The following is a 20363-nucleotide window of genomic DNA, read 5'->3' as shown; positions in this document are numbered from 1 at the left end:
AATCTTTTTGGTTAATTACGGAACCACCGCTTTAAATAAAAATTGTAATCATGTTATTTTTTTTGTATTGTTTTTGATGAAGCCCACTGTAGGGCAGAGTGGGATTAAAACCGAAAAACTTTAAAAAATTTATTTAATTTTAGCAACTGTTATGCAAGCCAAAACCAACAACGCAATTAATGATGATTAAAAAAAAGTTTCTGTTTTTTTTTGTCCGACCCTGTCCCACAGTGCCTACCTTTACACATTTTGCACACATGTATATTTGTATATGTAATTGGATTCATTTAACGCTTTAGGTAAAGTGATTAAAAAACAGTTTTTATATATATAATGTAAAGTATTTTGTAATAATTGTGAAGGTAGAAAAGTGAGAAAATATATGTAATATATAATATAACTATGTTTTAATTTTAATATTTATAAAACGTATGAAAGATGCACTTTTAGACAAATGTTTATTTATGTGAATATGAAAACTGTTTTTCGCACACTGTGCGCCATACCGACTCCTGTTTTGCTTGCTTTTACCGCCAAGGCTGGCTTTTTACCGCTTTTGCTCTGTTCCTGCTTTTGAGGTTTTCCTGTTACCTGATGTTCTGCTGCTGCGGTTTGATGTTCTGCTGCTGATGCTGTTTTTGGATGGCGTCACTTGTTTTTAACCCGTTTCCTCAGGTCGTACGGTGGTTAGCCGTTATTGGTGTGGCGTGGCTAGTGCCGTTTGTTTTTTCACCAAGAATTTGGTACAGTTTTCCAGAACTTTAGTTTTTGTTGTTTTTTATATATTTTTTTGTAATGGTTTTTAAATTTTGTAATTTTTGTAGGTTTTAAATGGTATTACATTTTTTTGTAGGGTTTTTATAAGTTTTGTATTTTTTTTTTGGATTTTTATGGTTTTTTTTTTTTTAGTTTTTTAAATTTTTTTTAAATTAAATTTTCATTCTTTCGCAAAATTTCTAATTGTTTTATTCATTTTTAATTAACTTGTTTTTAGGTTTTTAGCATTTTAAGAGATTTTTTTTTAATTTTTTCAGTTTTTAAGAGGTCTGCCTCTTCGCCACTATGGCCGCCATTGCAAGGCCTGGCGTCACGGTCGCCATGAAAGGTGTCCATCTTGGACACCAAATATATGCCGCACACACACACTTACGTTTTTCTTTTAGTTCAATAAATGTTTGTTTTTAATGTTGTTAAGTTTAATTGTTTTATTTACAAAAACTTTGTTTACATGTTTTAGTTCTTAGTTTCTAGTTTATTCTTTAACTTTGATTTTAGTTTCTAGTCGCGATTTTTATCAATTTTATTCGCGTGTCTCTAATTTGCCGGTTCTATATCAACTCTCAAAAAATGTATCCACGCTGCGTTGCCATTTTTCCATATAGCTGACTGCAATTGCCACTGCTGAGTGCAATTGGCATTGCTGTTCAGCAACAGCTGACGGCGATGCCACTTGCACGCAGGGGTGTGTTTTGTTGCCTAAAGGTGGGTAACGCAGTGCGGTTATAAGGTCTCCAGATAAAGACAGCATATTCTAACTTTGAACGTACCAAACTCGTATACAATAATTTCAGTGTATAAGGGTCCTTAAAATCTGAGCCAAACCGGCTAGTTTGGATAATAAAAGTAAGTGGCTAACTTTATCAAAAGCTTTCGAAAAGTCCGTATAGATGGTGTCAACTTGACAACGGTTATCAAAAGCTGATAAACAGAATTCTGAAAATATAGCTAGATTTGTCGTGGAAGATCTTCCTGGCAGGAAGCCATGCTGATTAGGTGATATCAAGCTCTTAACAGCAAACAACATTTTCTCTTTAACGATGTACTCAAATAATTAAGAAACCGTAGATAATTTAGAGATGGGTCTGTAATTGGAATTATCATTCTTGTTATCGCTTTTAAAAATAGGGGTAATAGAAGTAATCTTCCAACTTACTTCCTTACATACTTAATTGACGCTTAACCGTCTAAACGGTTATGGCCGTCCAACAAGGCGCGCCAGTCGCTCCTTCGCTCCGCCAATGGGTCACACCAAGGGAGTTTAAATCGTTTTCCACCTGGTCCTTCCAACGGAGTGAGGGCCGCCCTCTTCCTCTGCTTCCATAGGCGGGTTCCGATAGAACACTTTCTTGCCGGATCATCATCTTTCATTCGCATATCATGGCCTAGCCAGCGCAGCCGCTGCGTTTTAATTCGCTGGCCTTAGTTGATGTCTGCGTATAGCTCGTACAGCTCATCATTAAATCTTCTTCGGTACTCGCCATCGCCAACCCGTAGAGGTCCATAAATCTTTCGAAGAACTTTTCTCTCGAACACTCCCAAAGCCGCTTCATTTGCTGTTGTCATGGTCCATGCTTCTGCCCCATATAGCAGGACGGGTACGATAAGTGACTTGTAGAGTATGATTTTCGTTCGCCGAGAGACGACTTTACTTTTCAATTGCCTACCTAGTCCAAAGTAGCATTTATTGGCAAGATTGATTCTTCGCTGGATTTCAGTGCTGATGTGCTTGCTAGTGTTGATGCTGGTTCTCAAATAAACGAAGTCTTACTATTTCGAAATTATAGCCGCCAACAGTAGCGTGGTTGCCAAGGCGCGTATGCGCTGACTCTGCTCGATAGTTGGTGCATTTTGCAGTATCCCCCTTCTTGTGGACTGGGCAAAGAACACTTAGATTCCAACCGTCGGGCATGCACTCGTCCGCCCATATTTTGCTAAGAAGCTGCTGCATGCGCCTTACCAACTCCTCGCCGCCGTACCTGAATAGCTCCGCAAGCAATCCATCAGCGCCCACGGCCTTGTTGTTTTTCAATCTGGTTATTGTTATTCTAACTTCGTCATAATCGGGCGGGGGGATATATATTCTATCATCATCGATTGCGGGATAGGGTTCTTCATCTCTGCGAGGTGAATTAAAAATAAAAAAAATGTAAGGCGCGATAACCTCCGAAGAGATCTAAGGCCGAGCTTCTCTTCCAATTTGCGTCGTGCTCCTCTTGATTTTCCCTACAAATTGGCCGGACGGGACCTACATGTTTTATGCAGACTCCGAACGGCATCTGCAAGGCAGATGAGTTTTTACTGAGAGCTTTTCATGGCAGAAATACACCCGAAGCGCCTGCCAATCACTGCCGAGGGGCGACTCCGCTTAGACAAATTTTCTTTTAATTGAAAAATCTTATTTCTAAAATTTTGATGTTGCTTAGCCCGGGGTTTGAACCCAGGGCATACGGTGTGGTAGGCGGAGCACGCTACCATCACACCACGGTGGTCGCCAGGTGGTGAATTGCTGCCTCCATTTACGAGAGCAGAGAAGTGTTCCCTCCATAATCTAAGCACTCTGTGGACATCAGTTACAAGGTCGCCGTTTTCGTTCCTACAGGAGTTTGCCCCGGTCTTGAAACCTTTCGTCTGTTGCCGTATTTTTTGGTAAAATTTTCGGGCGTTATTCCTGGTGGCTAGCAGCTCAAGCTCCTCGCACTCACGCCTTTCTGCTTCTGCTTTTTTCTTCCTGAAAAGGCGTCTCGCTTCCCTTTTCAACTCACGATAGCGAGGAGAGGAAAGGAAGAGGAGTAATCTTCCAAGCATTGATAAATTCGCCACTATCAAGCGATTTATTGAGTAAAATTAAAAGAGGGTAAGCAAAAGCTGCACAATTTTTAAATAGGCAGGCCGATAAACCATCTACATCAGTCTGTGTTGTGTAACTAATATTCCTAATGTCATCTATTACATCATCAATTATTATGTTGAGAGCACCGAAATTAATAGGAGAGTTAACGACTGGCCCTGGTTTTCAGTTTCTTCAATGTCAGACTCAAAGTTGGAACTAAAAAAGTCCGCAAAAAGATTTGCAGCCTCATAGGAGGTCGAAACAATGGTTTCTTTATAGAATACCTCAGACGGAATAACACGATTTTTTAGACTTAACATAAAGCCAAAACGCTTTAGGGTTCGTTTTGATTTCAGTTTCATATTTCTGAACATAATTTTTATGTAGCACCCTACTCATGGATTTAAACTCCTTCGAGTAACGCAGATATAGATCTCTATGGGAAGAAGAGCCCGAAGACTTAAATTTTTTATAAAATTTGTTTCTAAAATTTGTTAGTTTCTTTAAGTCTGTAGTATACCATGGAATTCTATAAGATCTTTTTTTATTAATAGGAATAATGCTCTTGCAGATGCTGTTAACTTTAAATTTAAAAATGCCAAAGCAGTCATGTAAAAATAGACCATAGAAAAGACAATCCCAGTCTAAAGAGGACATTTCAGAGTTGACAGAATCAAAATCTCAATTTTTAAAACAAAAACTAGTACAATGTTTATCTTCACAAATAGAGTTAAAATTTTAAAATTCCAAGTTTAACACTAGTGGAACATGATGTTGATTTGCAGCCGACAAAGGGTCCAGGCACTCATTTAATGAAAAATTCATATTATCGCGAATAAATATAAGATCCAAAATTTTTAAGAGTCTGTTAATGAAACTATTAACCTGGACAAGATTAAGACTTAACAAATTATCAATTACATAAGACTCAGCGAAACTAGTAACATTATTAGGAAACAAAGAAAAACTATCATCTAGTCTATTCCAGCTTATATTCCACAGGTTAAAATCACCAAGAATACAGTAATTACTGTTAGAATGCTTAGTAAATAAAGCTAAAATATTATCAATATGTGCTTTATAAAGTCCATCAGCACTAGACGGCGGAATATACGATGCACAGATTAGAAGTTTAGAGCTGCCGCAAATTGATACACAAAGTTGATCTAAGAGCGAGTCATCATTTGCCAAGGGAACCAATGAACAGCGATATTTCGTGGAAACTGCAATGAGTACACCTCCACCTCTTGAAGTCTTGGTTTTCGCGAGGTCTCTGTCCTTCCTAAAAACATTATAGAGCTTAGGATCGAAGAATTCGTTGCTAAAAAAATTTTCATTGAGCCAGCTACCACAATATCATAGTCCGAGTGAGAGCTCAAATCGAAGAGTACTTTAGATTTTGTTCTTAAACCAGACACGTTATGAAAATATATTTTCAAGGGCTTATTACGCATTATGACCGGAGACTGGGCCTTTATGGTTTGAGTGGTGACACCACCTCCTTTCGAAAAAACTGGAAGGGACGAAGTTTAACATTCGCAGGCCAAATATCGGCATTTAACACCTTCTCATAGCACCAATCTTCAACACCCAATTTAAAGTTGACTTTCCTTAGATCACCTTCAATAACATCTTTCTTTACAAGCTTAATACACACCAGAAACCGCTTCTCAATTGAGGCATGTTTAGAAACATAAGATACAATATTGTCGGAAGTTACGCTAGGTAAGAACGAGGATATGTGGAGGCACTTCATCGATCGTACGACACCAAGTTCCTGACTGTGGCTGGATCCAACAAGTAAAGGCTGTTTACAAGGCTTTCGGTTAGATTTATTATTAGTTTTCCATTCGGAAACATGAGACACAGTATGCGTTGGAGCATTTGGAATAGTAGGACTACACCATTTCAAGTTGGATTTTAGAGAGCGTTAATTGGATTTTAGAATTGTCAATTGGACTTTAGAAATCGTCAATTGAGTTTTAGAATTGTCAATTGGAGTTTAAAATAGTCAGTTGGAAATTAGAAAGCGTCAAAAGGATTTTAGAAAACGTAAATTGCATTTTAGAAAACTGGAAATTCTTCCGTTGGACTTTAGAAAGCGTCAATTGGATTTTAGAAAACGTAAACTGGATTTTAGAAAGCATCAATTGTATTTTAGAATAGTCAATTGGAATTTAGAAACCGTCAATTGTATTTTAGAGTAGTCAATTGGAAATTAGAAATTGTTAATTGGATTTTATAAAACGTAAATTTGATTATAGAAAACTGGAAATTGTTCAGTTGGACTTCAGAAAGCGTCAGTTGGATTTTAGAAAGCGGCAATGGATTTCGGAAAGCGTCAATTGGATTTTAGAAAACGTAAACTGGATTTTAGAAAGCGTCAATTGTACTTTAGAATAGTCAATTGGAATTTAGAAAGCGTCAATTGGATTTTAGAAAACGTAAATTGGATTTCAGAAAGTGTAAATTGGATTTTAGAAAGCGTCAATTATACTTTGGAAATAGCAATTTTTTATTAATTCACACGCTACATATACATACAATAGCAACAAGATGATAATGAACAAGGAATAGCAGTATAAATATATATGTATATGTACATACATTTAAAATGTGAATATGAATAGGTTAAATAAGTATAAGAACGAGTTATAAGAGGCGGTTAATACTATTATGTTAAGTAACTAGGAGTTATAAGAAAAAGCATACAAACAGCTTATGTAACAAAGAAAAATAAAGGTTCATTCACCAACCGGCATGTCTTCTTTTGACATTGCAGCCGCGTAGAAAATGGAGCTGTGCTGCACTGCCCTGGCGCAATCTCCTCCACTTATCGTGGCCTTAGCGGCGTCTATAAGCGTTTTCACGTATTGTAACCTTTGCTCGCATACCCCGGAGCCTACTGTAATGGGAACTTCCATTTGGCTTTTCACGTAGCTCTTCACTTTTGCCCAAATAATTTCTATTGGGTTTAGCATAGGGCTATATGGTCCCAGGCGTAGAAGTCTGGACCTTCCACCCGTATGCTCCTCTATGACAGCTCCTATGCTTGCATGACATGGCGCGTTGTCGCATACAACGACCAAGTCGCTAAGGCTGTTTCCCTGTTGCTCCCACAAGTCCAACATATTGCGTGCACATAAAGCGCAGGCAGATGAATTAAAAGATCCCCGTTGTCTGTCGACAGTCACAACCCCTGATGCTGCGATTGCTCCTATTAAGTGGACGTTTGGCCCTCTGGCTGCAGGAACCTGCTGCACAGCACGACTGCCGACCTTTGACCGCCCTTTAGTATGGCGGCAAAACAAGTTGAAGTTCGTCTCGTCGATCCAAACTATTTGCTTGCCCTCTCTAATGTAATTATTTAGTTTACCAACGTACCTAGCACGTTTCTCCTTGTTCTCTGCACTGTTCATTGTAACAGGCTGCACGTGAACCGTTTTTAAACTATAGAGCTTACCCTCGAGGTAGTTTCCTACCGTGGTCCGGGAGAGGACTACTCCGAATTCGCTTCGGATGCGCTCGCAAATTTGCTTTAGGGTCGTGCTGCATTTCTCCTCAGGCCACCTCAACATAACGTCAACCTGATCATTCGTGAGCAATTTCGGCCTATTTCCGCCTCTTGGTTTGAATATCTTTTCACCGGCGTTCACCCATGACCATGCCGTTTTGTAAGCGACACCCAAAGTCTGGGCCAGAGCCACCCAATTTTCGCCCCTTGCAGCTACGTTAACAATGCTCTCCCGGTCATGCGATGAGGTTCTCATCTGCACTCTTCTATTGCGCGCATTAATTCCTGAGTAGGTACACAGAGTTCATATAAAGAAAGCTGTGCAAATTATCAATATTATATAGTTACCCGTTATATCTCTGCGACACATAGGACACGCTCCTCGGTCCTCTACAATCGTTTGTACACAGGTTGTGTGAAAGAAATGCCCACACGGTGAAACTGTATTGACCTCTCTGCCGCGACGCTTACAGCTTAAACAAATGCCACAGTCATCTTTCATTTGCATTTTTTCATTTTTTTTTAATTTGATAACAAAATGTATGAATTTAGCACAGACCGATACAATCTTCGCTTGAAAATAATTATTTTACATTTAAAAAAAATTTTGCTTTGATAAATACCGCTTATAAAAAAGTATATTGCCAAGTGATTCATAATGTGAAGTGAAAATTTTCTAAAATCCAATTTACGCTTTCTGAAAACCAATTTACGTTTTCTAAAATCCAATTGACGCTTTCTAAGTTCAAATTGACTATTCTAAGATACAATTGATGCTTTCTAAAATCCAGTTTACGTTTTCTAAAATCCAATTGACGCTTCCCAAAATCCAATTGATGTTTTCTAAAATCCAATTGACGCTTTCTAAAGTCCAACTGAACAATTTCCAGTTTTCTAAAATCCAATTTACATTTTATAAAATCCAATTAACACTTTCTAAATTCCATTTGACTACTCTAAAATCCAATTGTCAGTTTCTAAATTCCAATTGACTATTCTAAAATACGATTGATACTTTCGAAAATCCAGTTTACGTTTTCTAAAATCCAATTGACGCTTTCTAAAGTCCAACGGAACAATTTCCAGTTTTCTAAAATCCAATTTACATTTTATAAAATCCTTTTGACGTTTTCGAAAATCCAACTAACGTTTTCTAAAATCCAATTGACGCTTTCTAATTTCCAATTGACTATTCCAAAATCCAACTGACGCTTTCTAAAATCCAATTGACTATTCCAAAATCCAATTGACGCTTTCTAAACTCCACTTCACCCTTTCTAAAATCCAACTTGAAATGGTGTAGTAGACGACAAATCAAGTGAGCGGTCCAATCCATTGGAGGACAAATTTGAAAATAGAGTCATAGGGCCATTAACGAATGAAGATGGAGTAGTATCACTAATAAGCTTAGTAGTAGTAGGCTGCTGGGATGCTTGCATAGGTACAGCAAATGTTTTAGTTAAAGAATTTTGATTCTCAGTTAATGTAGTAGAGAGAGTAACAGCAGAATTAAAAACAGTTTAGCATGTGGTAGAGTATCTGGCAGCGAAGAAGCACACAAAGTAACAGTAGCAGCAGTATTCGACGTAGCTATCGCATTTAATGCATTTGTGACAACAGTAGAATATAACATCGCTGAGCACGCCGCAGCACGAGAGACTGGTATAGTATTATTATTATTAGCTGATGATACAAGAGAAGAGCATTGACGAGACTGATTAGCAGTAGTTACAGCGACAGATTTATTATTAATTTCATTAGATGCCGTGCATATGACGGATGATATTGAAGGAGAGCTTTGCTCATGCTGATTTGCAGTAGATACAACAATTTTGCTTTTGCCCATTGCACCATTTTTACTCTTGTTTTCTTTAGCTAAGCTACCAACAATGCTTTGAAGGGTTTTTAGCTCGAGAGTTAGTTTCGATATATCCGCATTTTTATCACCTATTTCGGCCCGCAATGATCGAATTTCGGCACAAAGTTCTTCCGTCTTTTGCACAAAAAGTTGTTTGTCATCTCGATAATTTTTGATCAACGACAGCATAGAAGCATTATCAGCTCTTAAATAAGAAAGTTCCTTTAAGATAGATTGCAGCATTGATTGTTGCTAATTTGAGGGCCAACCTAATGTTTCACTTTGTTTGCTATTATCAGAAAAGGAGGCTAAATTACCCTGGTTTTAGAAATAGAATTCTCTTCAAAAGCAGCGGGTGGCGGAGGAGAGCGAATCGCAGACCGACGCTCAAGAGAACAAACTTTACAAAAGAATGGTTTGTCAGACGAGGTTAGAAAATCCAAATCAGTCTGCACCATACCAACACAGCTTAAATGAAAAATCTCTTTGCACTTCATACACCGAATCTTCGGATGTGTCCGATCAACCCTTTGTCCACAAGCACAAGGCATGACAATAAAGATATAAAAAATTAAGTTGCCTGATTATATTAAGCAATATTTATAATAAAAATTATGTAGAGTTAAGAGTCAATATCTCAGTAAAATTGCTTTTGCATCATAGGAACACCAATAACACAAAATCACACATTTTAACAATAAAAACTAGAAAAATCTTTAAGCAGCGGCAAAACACGTCCGACCGCACCGAAGTCTCTCTTATTTGATTTAGTGCAATTCCGCTTACTTGCAACCTTCTACTAACGTTCGTATCGCTAAACTGTTGAATAAATAACTCCAATATTCAATAATGCAAAATGGTCTTTATTAGAGTACCGCGCAATAACACTTATACTTTGCAACCAATAGCGCGCTTGAATCAAACTGATTCCGCTTACTCAGATATATGCATGTGTATGTGTGAGAACTACTTTGCTGCGTTATGTACATATGTGTAGACATAATGATTGATTTGTTTATGTAGATACAAGTGACTGCTTAGTATCGGCTTAGAGATGATAGTATCCCTTAGTGTTGCTAATATTCGTCATAGTACATTGCCCAAAACACCGAAAATAATTAAAATGAAATGTGAGATGAAAACGCAAGTAATACAGTGCGATTGAAAAATATGACACAAGAATATCGAATTAACAATAATATACGAAGAATATTTTATGAGTAAGTTTAAGGGACCGACCAAAAAAAGGCCGAAGCTGTCGCTTTTTTTTAGTCGTTCCCTTGAATTTACTCATAAAATATTCTTCGTAAAAAAAGCCGATGCTTGCGCTGGACCCCAGCGGGTTAGGGGGTTAGAATATACCCGCGGTAGGTATGCCTGTCGTAAGAGGCGACTAAAATACCAAATAGATTCAAGAGGTTATGTAGCGCAACCCATTCAGCGCTATATATAGCTTCTCCAATTGTCAACCTCACCCATACGTGGCGAATCCTGTTTCATTAACAGCCGAGGCTCCGAACTCCTCATGGGTCTAGGGGGTGGGAGGGCGAGATGGCCTAGAAGGCCGCATGTGGTCATAACAAATCGTTCCAGAGATGGTTGGGCTTTGTACCGGAACGTACCGGGTCTGCATCCGGCAAAGGACCATCAACATCGATAACCCTCCCCAAGGCCTTCGGGGAGGGTCCTTATCGCTGCAACAACAACAGCATGCTGCCGCTGGTACCATTTTTTTAGCCAAAACCGGCCGAAGCCAACAATCGGTCGGACTCCAGCACTTCAATGTAAATAAAAGAGGGCGTTTTTGAATAAATTCCTTTGCAAAACTGATATTCCACTCAGGCGTCTGTGTGTAAGAGTGCAAATTCTTAAAATAATATATTTCTTTCTAGAAATTTTTGAATATGTTTACTCAAACAACGAGCTCTTAGATAATATGTTTGTGGCATTAACTTCCTTACTTAAAATCGCTTATAAAAAGAACTATTCGGCAACTATAACTGACAAATTAATGAAAAGTGTACGTCAAATTTCACGAAAATGTGAGGGAATTTGGACAAATGAAGGCTTCATAAATATTTGCGTATCCATAATGAAGTTTTTGTCCATTCCATCGCTTCAAATACAATTTTCTGTAATAAGCACAGTCACTGCATTGATGGATTCTGATTGGCAAAAAAGCTCAACTTCATCATTTTATGCTAATGCGCACTACAATATGTGTCACGAACTGTTTTCTGCCATAAATTGGAAAAGCCTTTTGGTAAGTATTTAGGTAGGCAAGTTTTTCGAATAACACGCAAATAACTGTACAAATTATATTACTTTAGGATTCTACCACAGATTTAACACAAAATCGGAATTCAGTAATTGTGCAACTTTTAGTAGCTTTAATAGCTTTCAGTTCATATTATCAAGAACATGCTCTAAAGGAACTAGCAAACTTTTATGCCGCGAAGAAAATTACTGAAGGTAAACTTAAAAAAAAAAGTATGGGCCATGTAGTTCAAATACATACTATTGAAAAGAATATTTCTATTTAGAAGCAATAAAAGTAAAACTTTTTAACATATTCGCAAATGAGGAATATAAAAAAAGGTCAGTAAAAATTATATATGTAATATTTCTGTTATGCTACTGCAGGCTGAGTACACTCGCAAATATCAGAGTTCCGATATATTGCTTTTCAAACGTTTTTGTTTTCGATAAGGGAATGTGCCTATGTAAATTTTAATTTTTTTCATGTTACACTTGCATTCCTACAATCACAAAAATTTTGTAGGTTGTCTTTTTTCGTTTCGAATTCTAAACTCATTGCGAGCATATGTTCTAGCAATATAGGAGTATTACATAAATTATAAAAATGATAAAACTTAAAAATTTTAAAGAGGGTGTTTTTAAAAAAAAAATTTTTTATAATACCTACTTTTTACGAATATAAAAATAAGTTTAATTTTTATTCGCTCTTAATATAAATACATATTTAATTTATTTAAAAAAATTATCCATAAGAAAAGCTAATTCGTTTAAAGATCACGGGCTTAAAGATCAAGGCCTCAACAATAATTTTTGTCATTATTAGTATCATATATTCTTTCTCGAAAATTTTTAAAATAGAAGAACACATTTTAAACAACTGCCATAGCCCGTTGTATGGATCAATTTCGGGAGCTGCTTAGCTCCATCGGCAACGTTTATGCACCGCTGTTCTAACCATTCAGCTATGGCAATGGTTATTTGTTCATCTTCATAATTTCCACCTCTATTCTGTGTCTCTCCAGTTGAATTTCACCGCGCGGCGACCTCTGTTGAAGAAAAGATGTGATGTTGAGCTTATTTTTGTAGCATTGAGGCCATAGGGTCTTACACATTCACACTTTTTTCCCGTGCTTTGGGAAGTATTAACAATTTTGTTGTTGTTTTATCGGCCTGTTGATTTGTAATATCTCGGTTTCGAATGTCAATGTTATTGTTATGATATATTTTGATAATGACAAAAAATTATTGCTAAGACCTTAAGCTCGATTCGAATCCGCAATTCCATTAATCATTCGTCGATTTGGAAAAGTTGTTTTGTAAAATAATCGTTTATCACTAATAGACTAATCGTTTGCATTCGATTAGTTACAGATTCTACTATTTGAATATATATATATTGAATGAGTTCTGCGATTCCTAAAGACGTTGTGTAGCTATTGTTAGCGATCTGCAGCTCACATATTTTGCACTTTGCTTATTTTTATTACAGTATATAGAATTTATGAAATTTTATAAAACCGTCCGTATTCGAATAGTGACGGTTACTCGGTTGCATGTAATGTTGGAATTGAATACTCGATTTCAATCAATGCAAAAGTTGCTACTCGACTAAACGAATATTCGATTGCAAACAAGAGTACGAATTCGCATACTACAACATTCGCGTTATACTTCAAACAAAAACATGAACTAATTTTTCTATACTCGTTTACTAATAAAATATATATTCTACACTTTTCAGGCGATCTAAAAGAGTTTGCCCAGATTTGCGATTTTTTTGACTGCACTCGAACTGCGTTGACAAAACCATATATTAACAACTTAATTACAACTTGGATATCTAACAAATGGCCAATTTTAAAGTACGTAATATTTTTTGTGTACTAAGGTAAAAAAGGTTTCTATATTAAGTTGGATCTTATAAATCAAATAGACCATTTTTGCCAGTCCCCCTCAAGTGGTAATAACAAGATCAGAAATATGACATACATTTTGGTCCTTATTGGAAATGATTAAGGCACGTTGTAAAGTGAGACAAGTTCAAATTATCCTATGAACTTTAACTACTCTGGGGCACCCTTCGGAAAAGTTTGTTCAACTTTTTCTACTTTGACTGGAGAAGAGTCAATCAATTCTACACAAATGTATTTTTTTCCAAAATGGAAACATTTTCCGCTATAGGATTTCCTTCTCAAAATAATAAAATTTTGCTAAAAACAAAGGAAAAGCCTACATGCATGAAAATTTTCTTCATATTAAAAAAAAAATCCTATAATAAATTGAAGAAAAAATATCTTTGCCTATTGCATCCTCCAATGTTTTTCTTTTTAGGAATGTTTTTTTTTTTTAAGTATTTATTTCATATTTGGCACATTGGTACCAAAACCGGTAGTGCTTGGACGTATAAGTAAACTGGAGTAAATTTCCATGAATAAACATTGCTTAAGATAACCACTGTATACATTTTTCAATATAAAATATAAGGCGCGATATACCTCAGAGGAGAATTTGGGCCGATCTTCTTTTCCAATTTGTGGCGTGCTCCTTTTAATTTTTCCTACAAATTAGAGAGACTGGTGCTAAGTATTTTACGCCGACTCCGAACAACATTTGGCAGATGAATTTTCACTCAGAAACTTTCCATGGCAGATATACACTTAAATCACTGCTTTGACCCGTACCTACCGTGGAAGAGCGGGTGGAATATTATCACCCTTCGCTGGCTGCTTCTAAGCTGCCTCCGTTTAAGATTACGCAGACGATTTTCCTCTAAAATCTGAGAACTCTCGGAACATTGGTTACCAGGTCGCCGTTTTCGTTCTGACAAAAATTTTACGCGGCATTGAAACCTTCCGTCTTTTGCCGAATTTTTGGTAACATTTCAAATTTTTCCTATATCCTGTGCCTTTTAGATCGGGTGACAGCCATGTAGCTTTATGGATCTTTTAATATTTATATTTTGAGCTCGATATAAAAACATTTCGAGAAATAGCGAAGTCGATCGTCCTCACATTAATTAATATCTGAAATTGCTGTGTTAATGTCTTTTATGAACAATATATGTATGTATGTACACTTACTCACAAAAGTATTTTGCATCCGATTTTTTGCAAATTTCAGCAAGTTTTCCTTAAGTTAAATTATTTTCGCAATTTTTTTATGAAAAAAATGTTAATATATTATAGAGAAAATATAGGTTAAAGTTTAAAGTTTTACTGAAAATTCAGGAAAATTCGTTTTCATCAAAATTTTGAACTTTTCCCCTAGAATTTTCAGAATTTTTCTGAGTATGCAGTTTTGTAGGTCATTCAATTTTAGTACAATAATGTGCTAATCTTAATCCGCTAAAGTGACTTCCTGATTTTTGGCAATTTTTTTCTAGCGGACCTTCGTACTTATTCCAATATAAACTTTAGAACGGATTTGTTTTTTATATGGGGAAAAAAACGAAGGTCCGCTAGGAAATCGGGAAGTCTCTTTAGCGGATTAATATTAGTACATTATTATACTAGAATTTAATGAGCTACAAAACTGCATATTCAGAAAAATTCTGAAAATTCTTGGGGAAAAGTTCAAAACTTTGATGAAAATTTGCCGAATTTTCAGTAAAACTTTGAACTTTAACCTATATTTCCTCTATAATATATTAACATTTTTTTCATAAAAAAAATTGCGAAAATAATTTAACTTAAGGAGAACTTGCTGAAATTGCAAAAAATCGGATGCAAAATACTTTTGTGAGTAAGTGTATGTACGTATTTTCATCACCATATATATTGGAAAATAAAGGATGCTACAGATCTCGAATTTGTATGTGTGTTCTTTATGTGTTTCTTTTTTAATTTTTATAAAATGTCTAAAGCAATTCTATTTTGAAAAGAAAAGAAGGTTGTAAATAAAATCACAACATCTTCAACCGTTTTTGAAATCAATGCAGAGATTGTCGAAAATTCGAGCTGTCTAGTAGGCGTTACCACGCGCTTTTTTTCAAAATAGTTAAATACAGTTTTTAAGTCAACCTCTTGGAGTTGAAGTAAGTATTGAATTATCACAGAATTATATTTCGTTTTGAAATAACATTTATTTTTTACAGAAGTATTAGTCGCGGTCAAAAGAAGTAATGTGTTGAGTTTCATTACAAAACACTTCTTTAAATGAAAGTTATTGCAGAAAAACGTGTGATGATGATCCCACGGACAAATAGGCTGACGTATTCCTATGATTGGATGAGCAATGCTAACATAAACTTTTTTCGATTGAGACTACTGATTTTTTCGGTTGACTTAAGTAGGATATAAAAAAAAAAATATCTAGGCGCTACCACCGATCAAGTTGGTAATGGCTACAGAAAAAATCATAATTTTTTCTCGGCGAGATTTACCTCCGAATAGATTCAGGTTGAGCTCCTTTTTTTAATTTTTCCTTACAAATTGGCAAGGCGTAGTATGTCAATGCATAGTATGCTTTGTTTTTGTATACGCACATGCTGAATAGAATGTTATAAGAGTCAGGTTTATTGGTAGAACTTCTTTGTTTATAAACTTTGGGAAATGGTTCAATAGCAACAATGTCATGCATCTGAAAGTATTTTCGTCTGGTAAAACCAAAAGGATACTTTAGGGGGGTGAAAACCCGATAAGCTGACCGACTCATGTGAAAAGGATCTCGAAGGGACATTAAAAGCAAATATGCAAATTTCCAAGACCAAAAAAAAAAAAAAACAATTTCGGCTGTATTTCAAAGGATAAAAAAAGTTTTCCAAAACCCTCTCAACATAAGCTTCATATTTACGGGCGGACTTTTACAATTTTTTTTGTTACCTGTTATAATGTGCACTATTGCATTGATATTTAACAATTTTTGGCCACTCGACAACACATAAATTTATACTTTAAGTTAGAAAACCATTCAAGGTTCGAATCGAGCTCAAGGCCAGAACAATAATATAGTTGGTAAAAAGGAATAGAAGTAGCAAACTTGCCAGTCAAACAAACCACCGCTGTATAGCTAAATGGTTAGCGCAGCATGCCTAAAGCGTACTGATGATGAAGGCTTAGCACCCTTCGAAATGGATCTATCTGCGCAGCTATGGCAGGTTGTCTGAAAATTTTTCTACTTACTATTCCAAAAACAAAATACAATTTTTTAAATTTAGAAAAATTAAAAAATAATAATTATCATTAGAAAAAAATTATTGTTCTGGCCTTGAACACGATTCGAACCTTGAATGATTTATCAATAGGCCGATAAAAACAAAAACAATTGTTAATAAGCCATGAGCACTTGGGAATGTCAAACAAAGTAATTGACAATAAACAAAAATCCAACATTATCAGTGATTTGCACCAGATGGCGCAACACTGAATAAATATAGTTGGTAAAAAGGAATAGAAGTAGCAAATTTGCCAGTCAAACAAACCACCGCTGTATAGCTAAATGGTTAGCGCAGCATGCCTAAAGCGTACTGATGATGAAGGCTTAGCACCCTTCGAAATGGATCTATCTGCACAGCTATGGCAGGTTGTCTGAAAAATTTTCTACTTAGTATTCCAAAAACAAAATACAATTTTTCAAATTTAGAAAAATTAAAAAATAACAATAATTATCATTAGAAAAAAATTATTGTTCTGGCCTTGAGCTCGATTCGAACCTTGAATGATTTATCAATAGGCCGATAAAAACAAAAACAATTGTTAATAAACCATGAGCACTTGGGAATGTCAAACAAAGTAATTGACAATAAACAAAAATCCAACATTATCAGTGATTTGCACCAGATGGCGCAACACTGAATAAATATAGTTGGTAAAAAGGAATAGAAGTAGCAAATTTGCCAGTCAAACAAACCACCGCTGTATAGCTAAATGGTTAGCGCAGCATGCCTAAAGCGTACTGATGATGAAGGCTTAGCACCCTTCGAAATGGATCTATCTGCGCAGCTAAGGCAGGTTGTCTGAAAAATTTTCTACTTACTATTCCAAAAACAAAATACCATTTTTCAAATTTATAAAAATTAAAAAATAACAATAATTATCATTAGAAAAAAATTATTGTTCTGAATGATTTATCAATAGGCCGATAAAAACAAAAACAATTGTTAAGTTAGAAAATAAATTATTATGGCCACAAAATATTACAATATTTTCATTTTGAAAAAACTATGCATTTTTGGTTGAAAGAACAATGAATTTTTTATTTGCGTATCTTCAACAAAATGTGAAAAATACAAGAATAACAATATAGTGTGCAATTGCATTTTGCGCAAAGCTCTTGATAGAGCAACTTTTTCATTATCAGCCTTGGGACGATTGTTTTTTATGACAAAACGCGTATTTTGATACTCCTCCCGACATTTTTGGACGTTTTTTAACTGTCGACCCTTTTGTTAAGTATTAGTACACCAGCTTTTTATGGCACGAATCTCAAAATTGCAAGTCCTTAAAGGAGAAGAGAGAGACCTACCAATAAGTATATCGAAATGATCAGGATGATGAACTGAGTTGATTAAGCCATGTTCGTCGGTGTGTCTGTTTGAACTCAAACAAAAATTTTGGGACTATATTTTTGAGATATCTTATTTGGTGAGCGGATATATTTGGGTGTGCCATTAATCATTTGTCTGAACCGCCCTGATCGGACCGCTATAATATATATCAGCCATACAACCGATTTTTCGAAAAAGATTGTTTTTGTCATTTATTCCACGTTTTAATAGCTATAAAATTGAAATCAGACATAAGGCATACATTGTTGTCTGAAAAAATTATCAAGATCGGTCACTTATACATATATGTAATATATATATTCCATTCAACCGATTGTTCAGATATTATGAATGATATGAACACTCCCCGAAGGCTTTCCGGTAACAAGCATCATCAAGGTACTAGCCCGACCATCTCGGGAACGATTTAGTTTGACCACATGAAATCTAGGCCATACCGCACTCCCACCACCTACATCCATGAGGAAATTGGGTACCTAGAGCCTTGGCTGCTAAAGAAACAGGATCTACCACGGGCAGGTGAGGTTGACGAAATCGAAATGTAATATTGACTATTTACAACAGAGGGTGCAAGGAAATGTTCTTATTTTGGTCTTGATTTGTTGAAAGCAACTTGGTTTATTCTCATTTTCTGTACAGATTTTACAAGGTCAGAGGTTTTTTGAGGAAAATAATGATTATGAATGCAGTTTTACAAATATATGTGTGTATTTCTTTTGTTTTAGATATCCATATTTCCTTTTTTATGCAAACAAAGATGACTTCATTAGGGAGAATATTCCTGTGATAACCGCAGCAATGGTTTTGTACGTCCCCAATGCAGATTTGAAAAAATTGAATAAATATGCAATGGATGAGGAGCTTTTAAAGGTATTTCAAGTAATGCAAAATAATGTATATCTTTATGTTTATATGTATTAACACGTGCCGTAAGCTCTGCATTTTCTGACCTCGATAAAGAAGAGAAACATTTAAAGTGTCTGAAATATAATTTGCACGATGAACGGATCGGAATCATGGGAGATGTCAATAGAAGATGGTGATCTAGAAGGTTTAATGTTACTATCGGACCATCAACACCGATAACACTCCCAAAACCTTTGGAAATTAAATAAAGAATAGGACGATGAATTTATATGTGAAATCATATTTGATATATCTTTCAAAATGTCCACAGTCATGACCCTGCAAAATTTTAAAGCAGAGTTCTTCAACGCTGAAACTGTGTCTGTGTTGATTTTTAGTACTATGATCTTAGCAGTAGTGGTAAACGAAGCAAAACGAATGCACGCATTGTTTCCTAACATTCAAAAACATTCCGCTTGTTCCGTGAAGACTAACACATTAAATAAACAAAATATCGAAGCAATCTTTGTGAATCGAATTGGAACAATTGTACTATGAAATGACGACCCGTGTTGTTGTTGTTGTTGTAGCAGTGCTTCGCCCCATCCAAAAGGTGCGACCAATCACAAATTGTCATCAATGTCCTCTAACGGGATTCCAAGGAAACTTGCAGTTTCAACAGGGGTGGACCATAATGGGAGGGGTGTTAGAGGCGTTGTTCCACATTACAATTAAAGAGATGGTTGGTGTCATGTGGGGACACATTTCAAGAGGGGCATACATTTTGTATCTCGGGGTTGATTCTGGATAAGTAAGAGTTTAACCTGTTACAGTATCCAGATCGAAGTTGAGCTAGAGTGACTCGCGTTTTCCTGGGGAGTATGCGTTCCTCTTCCGCAAGTTTTGGGTAATGTCCTTTGAGTACTGGATTCACCGGGCAATTCCTGGCATAAAGGTCCGACCCCTATTTGTGGAGTTCGCTGAGGACGTGCTTGTGGTTTTTGACTTCATACGGCTGAGTTCTCAGGTGTCGCATTCCTCATAATGCTTACGGAGATGACTCCTTAAGCCCCTGGGCGGTGTTGGCTCAGCAATCAGATGTCTGTTGGGATGCCCAGGTTTCTGGGTATTCAACAGGAACTGTTTGGTTAGCATCTCATTTCTCTCCCTGATGGGGAGTATTCTCGCTTCATTATGTAGATGGTGTTCTGGGGACATAAGAAGACAACTCGTGGCGGTTCTGAGGGCAGTATTTTGGCAGGCCTGTTGCTTCTTCCAGTGAGTGGTCTTTAGGCTTGGCGATATCGGGGGACGCGTAGCATGCAATCGGCTGGCCAATTGGTAATGAGCGTTTCTTTATCTTTTCTCCAAGTACTGCCAGCAAGAGATTTGAGGATTTTATTACGGCTCTGTATTTTCGGTACAATTTCGGCTGCATGCTCACCAAAATGTAGATCCTGATCAAACGTCACACCCAAGATTTTGGGGTGTAGGACAGTCGGTAGCGTAGTGCCATCGACGTGGATGTTCAAAATGGTCGCCATTTGGGACGTCCATGTTGTAAATAATGTCGCGGAGGATTTAGTCGGTGATAATGCCAGGTTTCGCGAGGCGAAAAACTGGAGACATCAGGGAGGTAGCCGTTTATTCTGTTGCAAACCTCATCGATCTGTGGGCATGGGCCTGTGGCCATTATTGTGAAGTTATCGGCGTAGGAAACGATAGTAACTCCTTCTGGTGGCGAAGGTAGCTTTGATATGTAGAAGTTAAA

At 36.4% G+C, this 20363-nt stretch overlaps 2 protein-coding genes across 11 annotated transcripts in view; one reads left to right on the top strand and one right to left on the bottom strand.

Moving 5' to 3' along the window:
• Positions 1-20363, bottom strand: part of LOC137249931 (uncharacterized) — a 281596-nt gene that overhangs the window by 176970 nt on the left and 84263 nt on the right. The window lies entirely within an intron of this gene.
• tefu (Serine/threonine-protein kinase tefu) overlaps positions 1-20363 on the top strand; it is a 261095-nt gene that overhangs the window by 171790 nt on the left and 68942 nt on the right. For 8 of the 10 annotated variants that reach the window (XR_010952623.1, XR_010952624.1, XM_067782012.1 and 5 more), the window contains 4 exons: positions 10875-11245; positions 11313-11454; positions 12983-13103; positions 18472-18616. Coding sequence is in view for 8 of the 10 variants with exons in the window: in XM_067782012.1 (XP_067638113.1) it covers positions 10875-11245; positions 11313-11454; positions 12983-13103; positions 18472-18616 (779 nt within the window). In the remaining 2 variants the exon portion in view is untranslated. Of the gene's footprint in view, positions 1-10874; positions 11246-11312; positions 11455-11525; positions 11581-12982; positions 13104-18471; positions 18617-20363 lie in introns of all 10 variants that reach the window. The other 2 variants (XM_067782011.1, XM_067782013.1) reach the window with 2 other exon arrangements.

Source organism: Eurosta solidaginis, chromosome 4, assembly GCF_040869045.1.
Source record: "Eurosta solidaginis isolate ZX-2024a chromosome 4, ASM4086904v1, whole genome shotgun sequence".
Classification (NCBI taxonomy): Eukaryota; Metazoa; Arthropoda; class Insecta; order Diptera; family Tephritidae; genus Eurosta; species Eurosta solidaginis.
The sequence above is the reverse complement of the archived record's forward strand: the minus strand, read 5'-3'. Positions and strand labels throughout refer to the sequence as shown.